The following is a 15000-nucleotide window of genomic DNA, read 5'->3' as shown; positions in this document are numbered from 1 at the left end:
ACCTCCCCTCTATCCCTCCATCAATCTCTCTCTCATTAGGTTCCAGTCTCGTACTACAGAGGCAGCTAAGCTGGAGGCTGAGGTCAGTAAGGCCCAGAAGACCATCCAGACAGCAGAGCAACTCATACACCAACTGGATGGAGAACACACACGCTGGAATGCCCAGGTGTTTGTGAAGAGCGGGGATGTATCCTGCTGTCTCGGTCCCTCCTGGCTGTTTTTACTCCTCTCTCTCCAGCATCTGTCCGCTCCTTAATTAAAGCACTCAATCTCCCACTGTCTCCGTCAGAGAGAGAGACACATATATACACACACACACACACTGTCCCGCTTGGAGCCCTCACCAGTGACTGCTTTACCTGCTACTCACGTACATGCACACACTCACCTCTCTACAGTCCCACAGTCGGTGTATGAACCCAGGTTGCAGCGCTCTGTCTGCCCACCGGATGTTCTGGGGCTCGTTTAGTCTCAACGCTGAACAGATGCTCTGGCACTGAGGTCTGGGCTGGGTCTGTTCTGGGCTGGGTCTGTTCTGGGCTGGGTCTGTTCTGGGCTGGGTCTGTTCTGGGCTGGGTCTGTTCTGGGCTGGGTCTGTTCTGGGCTGGGTCTGTTCTGGGCTGGGTCTGTTCTGGGCTGGGTCTGTTCTGGGCTGGGTCTGTTCTGGGCTGGGTCTGTTCTGGGCTGGGTCTGTTCTGGGCTGGGTCTGTTCCGGGCAGGGTCTGTTCTCACTCTGTTTCTATGACAGTTCTTTCTGAGCTGCTCTTTAGGTAAAACCAACTAAGTCAGCTCACCTTAAATGGCCTGCAGCTGAGTTTAGTGTGTGTGTCTGTGTGTGTCAGGTGGATGAGATCACTGAGGAGTTGGATACGTTGCCTAAGAGAGCGATGCTGGCAGCAGCCTTCATCACATACCTGTCTGCTGCTCCAGAGGACAGGAGACGAACCAGCCTGGAGACATGGAGGAAGGCTTCTGGACTACAGAGTAAGACAGTCACACACAGTCACACACACAGTCACACACACAGTCACACACACAGTCACACACACAGTCACACACACAGTCACACACACAGTCACACACACAGTCCCACACACAGTCCCACACACACACACACACACTCAACCTTTGTGTCTCTCCTCTCTCTCTCTCTCTCTAACTGTGTGTGCCTGTGTGTGTGACTGTGTTCAGAGTTTGACCTGCGGCATTTCCTGTGCTCTGAGAGTGAGCAGCTGATCTGGAAAAGTGAAGGCCTGCCCTCAGATGACCTGTCTATGGAGAACGCCCTGGTTATACTGCAGGTTACATACTCTCTCTCTCTCTATTCAAAGGGCTTTATTGGCATGGGAAACATATGTTTCATTGCAAAAGCAATGGAAATAGATCATAAACAAAAGTTAAATTAACAATAAAAAATGAACAGTAAACATTACACTCACAGAAGTTCCAAAAGTATAAAGACATTTCAAATGTCATATTATGTCTATATACAGTGTTGTAAAGATTTGCAAATAGTTAACGTACAAAAGGGAAAATAAATGTCAATCAATGTAATTTGTCTGAATAATTTACCATACAGTTGAAGTGGGAAGTTTACATACACTTAGGTTGGAGTCATTACAACTCGTTTTTCAACCACTCCACAAATTTCTTGTTAACAAACTATAGTTTTGGCAAGTCGTTTTGGACATCTACTGTGTGTATGACACAAGTCATTTTTCCAACAATTGTTTACAGACAGATTATTTAATTTATAATTCACTGTATCACAATTCCAGTGGGTCAGAAGTTTACATACACTAAGTTGACTGTGCCTTTAAACAGCTACGAAAATTCCAGAAAATGATGTCATGGCTTTAGAAGCTTCTGATAGGCTAATTGACATAATTTGAGTCGATTGGAGGTGTACCTGTGGATGTACTTCAAGGCCTACCTTCAAACTCAGTGCCTCTTTGCTTGACATCATGGGAAAATCAAAAGAAATCAGCCAAGAACTCAGAAAAACTTCCACAAGTCTGGTTCATCCTTGGGACCCATTTCCATGCCTGAAGGTACCACGTTCATCTGTACAAACAATAGTATGCAAGTTTAAACACCATGGGACCACGCAGCCGTCATACCGCTCAGGAAGGAGACGCGTTCTGTCTCCTAGAGATTAACGTATTTTGGTTGAAAAGTGCAAATCAATCCCAGAACAACAGCAAAGGACCTTGTGAAGATGCTGCAGGAAACGGGTACAAAAGTATCTATATCCACAGTAAAACGAGTCCTATATCGACATAACCTGAAAGGCCGCTCAGCAAGGAAGAAGCCACTGCTCCAAAACCGCCATAAAAAAGCCAGACTACGGTTTGCAACTGCACATGGGGACAAAGATCGTACTTTTTGGAGAAATGTCCTCTGGTCTGATGAAACAAAAATATAACTGTTTGGCCATAATGACCATTGTTATGTTTGCAGGAAAAAGGGGGAGGCTTGCAAGCCGAAGATCACCATCCCAACTGTGAAGCACGGGGGTGGCAGCATCATGTTGTGGAGGTGCTTTGCTGCAGGAGGGCCTGGTGAACTCCACAAAATAGATGGCATCATGAGAAAGGAAAATTACATGGATATATTGAATCAACATCTCAAGACATCAGTCAGGAAGTTATAGCTTGGTTGCAAATGGTTCTTCCAAATGGACGATGACCCCAAGCATACTTCCAAAGTTGTGGCAAAATGGCTTAAGGACAACAAAGTCAAGGTATTGGAGTGGCCATCACAAAGCCCTGACCTCAATTCTATAGAAAACTTGTGGGCAGAACTGAAAAAGTGTGTGCGAGCAAGGGGGCCTACAAACCTGACTCATTTACACCAGCTCTGTCAGGAGGAAATGTACCAAAATTTACCCAACTTATTGTGGGAAGCTTGTGGAAGGCTACCTGAAACGTTTGACACAAGTTAAACAATTTAAAGGCAATGCAACTAAATACTAATCAAATGTATGTAAACTTCTGACCCACAGGGAATGTGATGAAAGAAATTAAAGCTGAAATAAATAATTATCTCTACTATTATTCTGACATTTCACATTTTTTAAATAAAATGGTGATCCTAACTGACCTAAAACAGGGAATTATAACTAAGATTAAATGTCAGGAATTGTGAAAAACTGAGTTTTTAAATGTAGTTGGCTAAGGTGTATATAAACTTCTGACTTCAACTGTAAATATAGCTTGTATTTACAATGGTGTTTGTTCTTCACTGGTTGCCCTTTTCTTGTGGCAACAGGGCACACATCTTGTAGCTGTGATGGCACACTGTGGTATTTCACCCAGTAGATATGGGAGTTTATAAACATTTTTTTTGTTTTCGAATTCCTTGTGGGTCTGTGTAATCTGAGGGAAATGTGTATCTCTAATATGGTTAGGAAGTGGAGCTCAGTTTCCACCCCTCTCTCTCTCTCTCTCTCTCTCTCTCATTTGTTCTCTCTTTCTCTCACTCGCTTTCTCTCACACTCTTTCTCTCTTACTCTTTCTCTCTCTCTTTCTCACACTCTTTCTCTCTTACTCTTTTTTTCTCTCTCTCTCTCTCTCTCTCTCTCTCTCTCTCATTTGTTCTCTCTCTCTCTCTTTCTCTCTCACACTCTTTCTCTCACACTCTTTCTCTCGGTCTTTCTCTCTCGCTCTTCTTCGCTCACTCTCATTCACCATCTCTCTTCTCTGTTCCTGACACATTTGTGAGTCGGTTCAGATGAAAAATCCCCGGAAAGGTTTGTATTGGTGTGTGTTACGCTCTGTGTTCCTCAACTATGTTTCTATATTGTTGTGTTGTGTTTCCATGTTGAAGCTGAATTCCCTCCCTGACTGGGAGAGTCATGTGTTTTACATCCGGGTCACATCTGTTGTGTTCCTCTCTTTCATTTCATTGTCATTCATCCCTCTCTCCTGTTGGTCTTTCCTCTGGCATCGCTGCTTTAAGATCAGTGCGATCAAATCCCGGGTAAGAACTCAGCACTCCATCCATCAATATCTTCACCCTACTGCAGGCTGCTTGCAGAACACGCACACAGACATGCACCAGCACCCTCCCGCATAGCAACTACACAAACCCTGTACCTGCATTAGTCCTGTATTTTAAAACAAACTACTGCAAAGGGTGTGGCAACAGAAACGTTTACACTTTGTTTATAGGAGTTTGGGATGTTTGTCCATATTTTCCCGTTCCATTGAGTCGTCTTCAAATAATTGATTTGTCTTCCCAGACTTTATAATGATTCTCTCTCTAATCAACTTAACCCGTTTGTTTGCATGATGCCTTTTGAGGCACTAAATAGCTAAACAGAAATAAACGTTTCTGTGAAAAGTAGCTTTTCCTTTTGATTTGGATATTTTGTTGATAATCCTGTTTTTGTCTAATAGGGCTTTGGTTGCTGTGTGTGTGTGTGTCTGTGTGTTTGTGCCTGTGTGTGTCTGTGTGTGTCCGTGTGTTTCTGCCTGTGTGTGTACGGCTTCACCAGGCTTTGTCATTCTTCTGAATGAGTGGCCTTTGCTTTGTGGAGAGAATTACACTTTAAAAGAAAACTGTAATCAGGGCTCTTTCACAACACGGTCTCTGGAGCAGTCTGTGTCTGTGGTGTGTAAGAGCTCAGCCTCTTAATGTCTGTCTTTCCCTCCTGACGCAGGAAACCGTCCCATAACCAAGAACCACACAGCCTGTAGAACATCTGATAACTGTTTCTAAATGGGTCACTATTTCTACAGTTCCCCTACTGTCAGTCACTACATAGATCTTTCAGTAAGAGACCCACTCTGCCTCCTACACCCCCTCAACCCTCACTCTGCTTCCTACACCCCCTCAACCCTCACTCTGCTTCCTACACCCCCTCAACCCTCACTCTGCTTCCTACACCCCCTCAACCCTCACTCTGCTTCCTACACTCCCCCAACCCTCACTCTGCTTCCTACACCCCCTCAACCCTCACTCTGCTTCCTACACCCCCTCAACCCTCACTCTGCTTCCTACACCCCCTCAACCCTCACTCTGCTTCCTACACCCCCTCAACCCTCACTCTGCCTCCTACACCCCCTCAACCCTCACTCTGCTTCCTACACCCCCTCAACCCTCACTCTGCTTCCTACACCCCCTCAACCCTCACTCTGCCTCGTACACCCCCTCAACCCTCACTCTGCCTCCTACACCCCCTCAACCCTCACTCTGCCTCCTACACACCCCCAACCCTCACTCTGCCTCCTACACCCCCTCAAGCCTCACTCTGCCTCCTACACCCCCTCAACCCTCACTCTGCTTCCTACACCCCCTCAACCCTCACTCTGCTTTCTACACCCCCTCAACCCTCACTCTGCTTCCTACACCCCCTCAATCTGCCTCCTACACCCCCTCAACCCTCACTCTGCTTCCTACACCCCCTCAACCCTCACTCTGCTTCCTACACCCCCTCAATCCTCACTCTGCTTCCTACACCCCCTCAACCCTCACTCTGCTTCCTACACCCCCTCAACCCTCACTCTGCCTCCTACACCCCCTCAACCCTCACTCTGCCTCCTACACCCCCTCAACCCTCACTCTGCCTCCTACACACCCCCAACCCTCACTCTGCCTCCTACACCCCCTCAAGCCTCACTCTGCCTCCTACACCCCCTCAACCCTCACTCTGCTTCCTACACCCCCTCAACCCTCACTCTGCCTCCTACACCCCCCCAACCCTCACTCTGCTTCCTACACCCCCCCAACCCTCACTCTGCCTCTTACATCCCCTCAACCCTCACTCTGCCTCCTACACCCCCTCAACCCTCACTCTGCCTCCTACACCCCCTCAACCCTCACTCTGCTTCCTACACCCCCTCAACCCTCACTCTGCTTCCTACACCCCCTCAATCTGCCTCCTACACCCCCTCAACCCTCACTCTGCTTCCTACACCCCCTCAACCCTCACTCTGCTTCCTACACCCCCTCAACCCTCACTCTGCCTCCTACGTCCCCTCAACCCTCACTCTGCCTCCTACACACCCCCAACCCTCACTCTGCCTCCTACACCCCCTCAAGCCTCACTCTGCCTCCTACGCCCCCTCAACCCTCACTCTGCTTCCTACACCCCCTCAACCCTCACTCTGCCTCTTACATCCCCTCAACCCTCACTCTGCCTCTTACATCCCCTCAACCCTCACTCTGCCTCTTACATCCCCTCAACCCTCACTCTGCCTCCTACCTCCCCTCAACCCTCACTCTGCCTCCTACACCCCCTCAAACCTCACTCTGCCTCCTACACCCCCGCAACCGTCACTCTCACTCTCTTCCTCCCCTCCCTCCCCTTTCTCCCATGTCCCCCACTCCCCCCTCCCTCCCCTTTCTCCCATGTCCCCCACTCCCCCCCTCCCTCCCCTTTCTCCCATGTCCCCCACTCTCCCCCTGCCTCCCTCCCCTTTCTCCCATGTCCCCCACTCCCCCCCTCCCTCCCCTTTCTCACATGTCCCCCACTCCCCCCCTCCCTCCCCTTTCTCCCATGTCCCCCACTCCCCCCCTCCCTCCAGCCCTCCGTAGTCAAGAGGGCCTGTCTCTCAGTCCAGTAGATGGAGGAGGTGTTGATGAGAGCTCATGATTTTACAGCAGCTTATTTTAGCCTCTTTACAAAAATACCAATTTTTGGTAATTAACAGAAAATCTATGACATTCTATCGTAACTTTGGTAATTTGTACTTGAAGAACAAACTAAATGTTTTATTCATACATAGCATTCATTTATCTGAGTCCATATTGTCCATGAGTTTCTAGTAGATAGACCATATGGTTCAAGAGAAAATAGCCTAATTAAGGAAAAAAGCATGTAATCAACAATGCTATTGTTTTCAATTAACTCTGTAACTCTTGACTTTCAGAACTGACACCAGTTTCACATCAAAACATTGACAACAAATACAGTTGAAGTCGGAAGTTTACATACACCTTAGCCAAATACATTTAAACTCAGTTTTTCACAATTCCTGACATTTAATCGTAGTAAAAATTCTACAAAATGACATACAAATGTCCTCACTAATTAGTCTGTTTTACTTAAATTTACTAGAAAATCAGAGACAAAGTTGTAATATTGCTCTCCATCAATGACTCCCAACCAAATTTACTGAGTTTAAGCATTTTGGTAAAGTTGGTAGAATCTTATTCCAAATGATTCCCAGCTGTAATGGCTGCCGAAGGTGTTTCCACCTCAAATCCAATTTTATTTGTCACATACACATGGTTAGTAGATGTTAATGCGAGTGTAGCGAAATACTTGTGCTTCTAGTTCCGACAATGCAGTAATAACCAATGAGTAATCTAACGTAACAATTTCACAACAACTACCTTATACACACAAGTGTAAAGGGATAAAGAATATGTACATAAAGATATATGAATGAGTGATGGTACAGAACGGCATAGGCAAGATACAGTAGATGGTATCAAGTACAGTATATACATAAGAGATGAGTAATGTAGGGTATGTAAACATAAAAGTGGCATAGTTTAAAGTGGCTAGTGATACATGTATTACATAAAGATGGCAAGATGTAATCAAGTCTCCATATAAATGCACCTGCACTGTGATAGTCTCAGAGGTCCGTTAAAAGCGCAGAGAGCATCATGAAGAACAAGGAACACGCCAGACAGGTCCGAGATACTGTTGTGAAGAAGTTTAAAGCCGGATTTGGATACAAAAAGATTTCCCAAGCTTTAAACATCCCAAGGAGCACTGTGCAAGCGATAATATTGAAATGGAAGGAGTATCAGACCACTGCAAATCTACCAAGACCTGGCCGTCCCTCTAAACTTTCAGCTCATACAAGGAGAAGACTGATCAGAGATGCAGCCAAGAGGCCCATGATCACTCTGGATGAACTGCAGAGATCTACAGCTGAGGTGGGAGACTCTGTCCATAGGACAACAATCAGTCGTATATTGCACAAATCTGGCCTTTATGGAAGAGTGGCAAGAAGAAAGCCATTTCTTAAAGATATCCATAAAAAGTGTCGTTTAAAGTTTGCCACAAGCCACCTGGGAGACACACCAAACATGTGGAAGAAGGTGCTCTGGTCAGATGAAACCAAAATTGAACTTTTTGGCAACAGTGCAAAACGTTATGTTTGGCGTAAAAGCAACACAGCTCATCACCCTGAACACACCATCCCCACTGTCAAACGTGGTGGCAGCATCATGGTTTGGGCCTGCTTTTCTTCAGCAGGGACAGGGAAGATGGTTAAAATTTATGGGAAGATGGATGGAGCCAAATACAGGACCTTTTTGGAAGAAAACCTGATGGAGTCTGCAAAAGACCTGAGACTGGGACGGAGATGTGTTTTCCAACAAGACAATGATCCAAAACATAAAGCAAAATCTACAATGGAATGGTTCAAAAATAAACATATCCAGGTGTTAGAATGGCCAAGTCAAAGTCCAGACCTGAATCCAATCGAGAATCTGTGGAAAGAACTGAAAACTGCTGTTCACAAATGCTCTCCATCCAACCTCACTGAGCTCGAGCTGTTTTGCAAGGAGGAATGGGAAAAAATTTCAGTCACTCGATGTGCAAAACTGATAGAGACATACCCCAAGCGACTTACAGCTGTAATCGCAGCAAAAGGTGGCGCTACAAAGTATTAACTTAAGGGGGCTGAATAATTTTGCACGCCCAATTTTTCAGTTTTTGATTTGTTAAAAAAGTTTGAAATATCCAATAAATGTCGTTCCACTTCATGATTGTGTCCCACTTGTTGTTGATTCTTCACAAAAAAATAGTTTTATATCTTTATGTTTGAAGCCTGAAATGTGGCAAAAGGTCGCAAAGTTCAAGGGGGCCGAATACTTTCACAAGGCACTGTACATATGAGATGAGTAATGTAGGGCATGTAAACATTATATTAAGTGGCATTGTTTAAAGTGGCTAGTGATACAATTTTTACATCAATTTTTCCGTTATTAAAGTGGCTGGAGTTTAGTCAGTATGTTGGCAGCAGCCACTCAATGTTAGTGATGACTGTTTAACATTCTGATGGCCTTGAGATAGAAGCTGTTTTTCAGTCTCTCTGTCCCTGCTTTGATGCATCTGTACTGACCTCTCCTTCTGGATGATAGCAGGGTGAACAGGTAGTGGCTCGGGTGGTTGTTGTCCTTGATGATCTTTATGGCCTTCCTGTGACATCGGGTGGTGTAGGTGTCCTGGAGGGCAGATAGTTTGCCCCCTGTGATGCGTTGTGCAGACCTCACTACCCTCGGGTGAGCCTTACGGTTGTGGGCGGAGCAGCTCCCGTACCAGGCGGTGATACAGCCTGACAGGATGCTCTCGATTGTGCATCTGTAAAGGTTTGTGAGTGCATTTGGTGACAAGCCGAATTTCTTCAGCCTCCTTCTTCACCACGCTATCTGTGTGGGTGGACCAATTCAGTTTGTCCGTGATGTGTACGCCGAGGAACTTAAAACTTACTGTCCCGTCGATGTGGATAGGGGGGTGCTCCCTCTGCTGTTTCCTGAAGTCCACGATCATCTCCTTTGTTTTGTTGACGTTGAGTGTAAGGTTATTTTCCTGACACCACACTCCAAGGGCCCTCACCTCCTCCCTGTAGGAAGTCTCGTCTTTGTTGATAATCAGACCTACCACTGTAGTGTCGTCTGCAAACATGATGATTGAGTTGGAGGAGTGCATGGCCCGCAGTCGTGAGTGAACAGGGAGTACAGGAGAGGGGCCCCCGTGTTGAGGATCAGTGGGATGGAGATGTTGATACCTACCCTCACCAACTGGGGGGCGGTCCGTCAGGAAGTCCAGTACCCAGTTGCAAAGGGCGGGGTCGAGACCCAGGGTCTCGAGCTTGATGACGAGTTTGGAGGGTACTATGGTGTTAAATGCTGAGCTGTAGTCGATGAACAGTATTCTCACATAGGTATTCCTCTTGTCCAGGTGGGTTAGGGCAGTGTGCAGTGTGGCTGCGATTGCGTCGTCTGTGGACCTATTGGGGTGGTAAGCAAATTGGAGTGGGTCTAGGATGTCAGGTAGGGTGGAGGTGATATGGTCCTTGACTAGTCTCTTCAAAGCACTTCCTTGATGATGGAAGTGAGTGCTACGGGGCGATAGTCGTTTAGCTCAGTTACCTTAGCTTTCTTGGGAACAGGAACAATGGTAGTCCTCTTGAAGCATGTGAGAACAGCAGACTGGGATAAGGATTGATTGAATATGTCAGTAAACACACCAGCCAGCTGGTCTGCGCATGCTCTGATGACGCTGCTGTGGATGCCGTCTGGGCCGGCAGCCTGCGAGGGTTAACACGTTTAAAAGTTTTACTCACGTCGGCTGCAGTGAAGGAGAGTCCGCAGGTTTTGGTAGCGGGCCGTGTCAGTGGCACTGTATTGTCCTCAAAGCGAGCAAAGAAGTTATTTAGTCTGTCTGGGAGCAAGACATCCTGGTCCGTGACAGGGCTGATTTTATTTTTGTAATCCGTGATTGACTGTAGACCCTGCCACATACAGTGGGGTAAAAAGGTATTTAGTCAGCTACCAATTGTGCAAGTTCTCCCGTAAGTGTACCTATGATGAAAATTACAGGCCTCTCTCATCTTTTTAAGTGGGAGAACTTGCACAATTGGTGGCTGACTAAATACTTTTTTGCCCCACTGTACCTCTTGTGTCTGATCCGTTGAATTGCAACCATGCTTTTTATCTATACTGAAGCTTAACTTGTTTGATTGCCTTGCGGAGGGAATAGCTACACTGTTTGTATTCGGTCATGTGTCCGGTCCCCTTGCCCTGATTTAAAAGCAGTGGTTTGTGCTTTCAGTTTCGCGCGAATGCTGCCATCAATCCACGGTTTCTGGTTTGGGAATGTTTTAATTGTTCCTGTGGGTACGACATCACCGATGCACTTGCTAATAAACTCGCTCACTGAATCAGTTTATTTGTCAATGTTGTTGTTTGACGCAATGTAGAACATATCCTTGTCCACGTGATCGAAGCAATCTTGAAGCGTGGAATCAGATTGGTCGGACCAGCGTTGAACAGACCTGAGCGCGGGAGCTTCCTGTTTTAGTCTCTGTCTATAGGCTGGGAGCAACAAAATGGAGTCGTGGTCAGCTTTTCCGAAAGGAGGGTGGAGGAGGGCCTTATATGCTTCACAGAGGTTAGAATAACAATGATCCAGGGTTTTGCCAGCCCTTGTAGCGCAATCGATATGCTGATAGAATTTAGGGAGTCATGTTTTCAGATTAGCCTTGTTAAAATCCCCAGCTACAATGAATGCAGCCTCAGGATATGTGGTTTCCAGTTTACATAGTAAAATGAATTTCGTTCAGGGTCATCGATGTCTTCTTGGGGGAGAATATATGCGGCTGTGATTATAATCCAAGAGAATTCTCTTGGTAGATAATGCGGTCGACATTTGATTGTGAGGAATTCAGGTGAACAGAAGGACTTGAGTTCCTGTATGTTGTTATGATCACACCACGTCTCGTTAATCATAAGGCATACCCCCCCGCCCCTCTTCTTACCAGAAAGATGCTTGTTTCTGTCTGTGCGATGCGTGAAGAAAACAGATGGCTGTACCGACTCCGATAGCGTGTCTCGAGTGAGCCATGTTTCCGTGAAGCAAAGAACGTTACAGTCTCTGATGTCCCTCTGGAATGCTACCCTTGCTCGGATTTCATCTACCTTGTTGTCAAGAGACTGGACATTGCGCACCGCTCCCCAGCACACTACTCGCCAATGTGCCCGTCTCCGGAGCCTGACCAGAAGACCGCTTCGTCTGCCCTTTTTACGGCATCGTTGTTTTGGTTCGCCGGCTGGGATCCGATCCATTGTCCTGGGTGGTGGGCAAAACAGAGGATCCGCTTCGTGAAAGTCGTATTCCTGGTCGTAATGATGGTGAGTTGACGTTGCTCTTATATTCAGTAGTTCCTCCCGACTGTATGTAATGAAATCCTAAGATTACCTGGGGTACCAATGTAAGAAATAAAACGTAAAAAAACAAAAAACTGCATAGTTTCCTAGGAACGCGAAGTGAGGCGGCCATCTCTGTCGGTGCCAGAAGTACACTAGTTTTAACTCTGGGCTGTGAAAATGTAAATAAGACATCTTTGTTTATTTTTCTTTCACTTTGAAAATGTGGAGTAGGTTATGTGGATAAGTAAGGCAAAAAAACACATTTATTCCCTTTTGAGATGACATTTTAAGGCAACAAAATGTGAATACTGTGGAAGTGGTGTGTTAACTCACGGGCTACTATTGAACTAGTAAACCATGCTGAAACGCTCATATTAAACACCAGTAGTATTCACTAAGTTGATGGTTTATATTTAATAGAATGTTGTTTTTTTGTGTGTCATTTTTACCCCCATTTTCTCCCCAATTTCGTGATTAAAATCATGTCTCATCGCTGCAACTGCCCAATGGGCGTGAGAGAGGTGAAGGTCGAGTCATGCGTCCTCTGAAACATGACCTGCCAATCCGCGCCTTTTAACACTGAAGCTGCACCGATGTGTCAGAGGAAACACTAGTCAACTGATGACCGACGTCAGCCTGCAGGCAGCCGGCCCGCCACAAGGAGTCGCTAGAGCGCGATGAGCCACGTAAAGCCCCCTGGCCAAACCCTCCCCTAACCCAGACGACGCTGGCCCAATTGTGCTCCTCCCAATGGGACTCCCAGTAACGGCCCGTTAATGACACATGGTGGGATTGGACCCCAGGCTGTAGTGAAGCCGCAGCACTGCCTTAGACCGCTGTGCCACTCAGAAGTTTAGTATAATGTTTACAGCTCTGTCATTCTATTTATTTAAAAATCATCTTATTTCATAGAGACTATTAGACACCTGTGATAATCTGAAGTATCCAAAAAGGCCAAATATGTCTTTTGATGGATTACATAAAATATTTTAATGATACCAACATTCTGGTAGTTTACTGGTACGTTGTGAAAGTTTCCAGTAATATATCCTACCTTTGCAATCCCTAGTCCACTTTGATTCTTAGACCCTTTATAAAGCATGTCTGGTGTGATCCCACAGCAATTTACTGCAAACACGCTGGTACCTGGTACTGTGTGACATGTCTGCTCAGTGTGTCTCATAAATTGCTCTCCAAACTGTGGTTCTCTATGCTAGGTCTTGTGGAGAGTGTGTAGGTTGGACCACTACAGCAGACAGTGTGTCAGATGTTTGATGGTTTGTCAGCCCTGGGAGACTGTGAATAAAGGCATTGCAGTTTACACACACAGGGCCATAACCATCAACCACGCCACATCTAAAGCATATATGACTCTACAGAGGGAAAGAGGGAGAGAAAGGATGAATAAACAAATATAAAGAAGGAGGGATGGGGAAAGATAAACAGAAAGGACATGGTTTAGAGAGATGGAAGGAGAGAAAAGGCCAGAGCAAGACAGCAATAAATAGAGGGAGCCATAGCATAAAGAGAGATTTCATCCCTTTGTCTGGTGTGTACTGCTCAATGTCTGGCAGCTCTGAATCCAGACAGCCAATGTCTCACTGGCCAATCACTGTGACAGCTGTGAGAGAGAACTGGACTGGGCCTCAAAGATTCTCCCCAGAGAGAAAAACTATTTAAGCATCTATCTTAATATATAGATAGGAAAATAAATGGAAAAAGGACTCTTTAGTTCCTCAATGACTTTCACTATCTCATCCATCACTTACGTCTCTCTCTCTCTCTCTCTCTCAGAGTGTTGCTTGTCCTTTCCTCATCGACCCCTCCTCTCGGGCTACAGAGTGGCTCCGTACTCACCTGAAGCAGCATCGCCTCGAGGCCATCAACCAGCAGGTACACCTGTCACATCTGTCAATCATTCACACATCACACCTGTCACTTATACAGAAACACATTTAACACGTATTTCAGTCAACCAACAGGTACTGTGAACTCATATCACACAGAGACATGTTAGTCGTAATGTAACCAGTTAGATACCAGTTGTGACACCAGGCATTAGTGCTGTTATCAGAATGTTTTCCTCCAGGACCCTAACTTCATCACATCTCTGGAGCTGGCTGTGCGTTTTGGGAAAACGCTGATCATCCAGGAGATGGATGGAGTGGAGCCGGTTCTCTACCCACTACTGAGGAGAGACCTGATAACACAGGGTGAGTCTACCCACTACTGAGGAGAGACCTGATAACACAGGGTGAGTCTACCCACTACTGAGGAGAGACCTGATAACACAGGGTGAGTCTACCCACTACTGAGGAGAGACCTGATAACACAGGGTGAGTCTACCCACTACTGAGGGTGGGGAGAGAGGTAGTGAGTGAGGGAGAGGTGGGGAGGGGAATGGAAGAATGTTAGAGAGAGGTGGGGAGGTGGAGAAAGAGATGTAATGTGGAAGCTAGTGTGAGAGAGATATGTAGGGAGGAGGTTAGACAGAGGGAGGAGAGATAGCGAGAGGGGAGGAGGAGAGAGAGGGGTGTTGGTTAAAGGGCAGTGAATCCACTGAAAAGAAATGAGGGGGATTGGCCATCCACTGGAGGATGGAGAAAAGAAACAGGAGGGGAGAGAGGGAGGGAGCAGAGTGTGCTGCAATGCAGAGAAGAGGCTGAGTTTATATCCATGAAATGTCCTGAATTAACCATTCTCTCCCTCCATCTCTCCCTCCCTCCATCTCTCCCTCCATCTATCCTCTCTCCCTCCCTCTCTCCATCTCTCCCTCCCTCTCTCCATCTCTCTCTCCCTCTCACTCACTTTCCCTCACTCCCTCTCTCCCTCCATCTCTCCATCTTTCCCTCCATCTTTCCCTCCATCTTTCCCTCCATCTCTCCCTACCTCTCTCCCTCCCTCTCTCCATCTCTCCCTCCCTCCCTCCCTCTCTCCCTCTCTCCCTCCCTCTCTCCCTCCATCTCTCCCTCCCTCTCTCCCTCTCTCCCTCCCTCTTTCCCTCCATCTCTCCCTCCCTCTCTCCCTCCATCTCTCCCCCATCTCTCATTCACTCCCTCTCTCCCTCCATCTCTCCCTCTCACTCACTCCATCTTTCCCTCT

At 46.6% G+C, this 15000-nt stretch overlaps 1 protein-coding gene across 4 annotated transcripts in view; it reads left to right on the top strand.

The window, feature by feature from the left end:
* The window catches only part of dync2h1 (dynein cytoplasmic 2 heavy chain 1), a 230996-nt gene that overhangs the window by 90170 nt on the left and 125826 nt on the right, over positions 1-15000 (top strand). For 2 of the 4 annotated variants that reach the window (XM_036961599.2, XM_036961598.2), the window contains exons 63-68: positions 40-166; positions 843-984; positions 1192-1301; positions 3961-3981; positions 13693-13791; positions 13988-14111. In XM_036961599.2, coding sequence (XP_036817494.1) covers positions 40-166; positions 843-984; positions 1192-1301; positions 3961-3981; positions 13693-13791; positions 13988-14111 — 623 coding nt within the window. The remainder of the gene's footprint in view (positions 1-39; positions 167-842; positions 985-1191; positions 1302-3960; positions 3982-13692; positions 13792-13987; positions 14112-15000) is intronic. The other 2 variants (XM_090218892.1, XM_036961601.2) reach the window with 1 other exon arrangement.

This window comes from Oncorhynchus mykiss, chromosome 24 (genome assembly GCF_057628025.1).
Source record: "Oncorhynchus mykiss isolate SJ-2025 chromosome 24, ASM5762802v1, whole genome shotgun sequence".
Lineage (NCBI taxonomy): Eukaryota > Metazoa > Chordata > Actinopteri > Salmoniformes > Salmonidae > Oncorhynchus > Oncorhynchus mykiss.
This window is presented reverse-complemented; position numbering and strand designations above follow the sequence as displayed.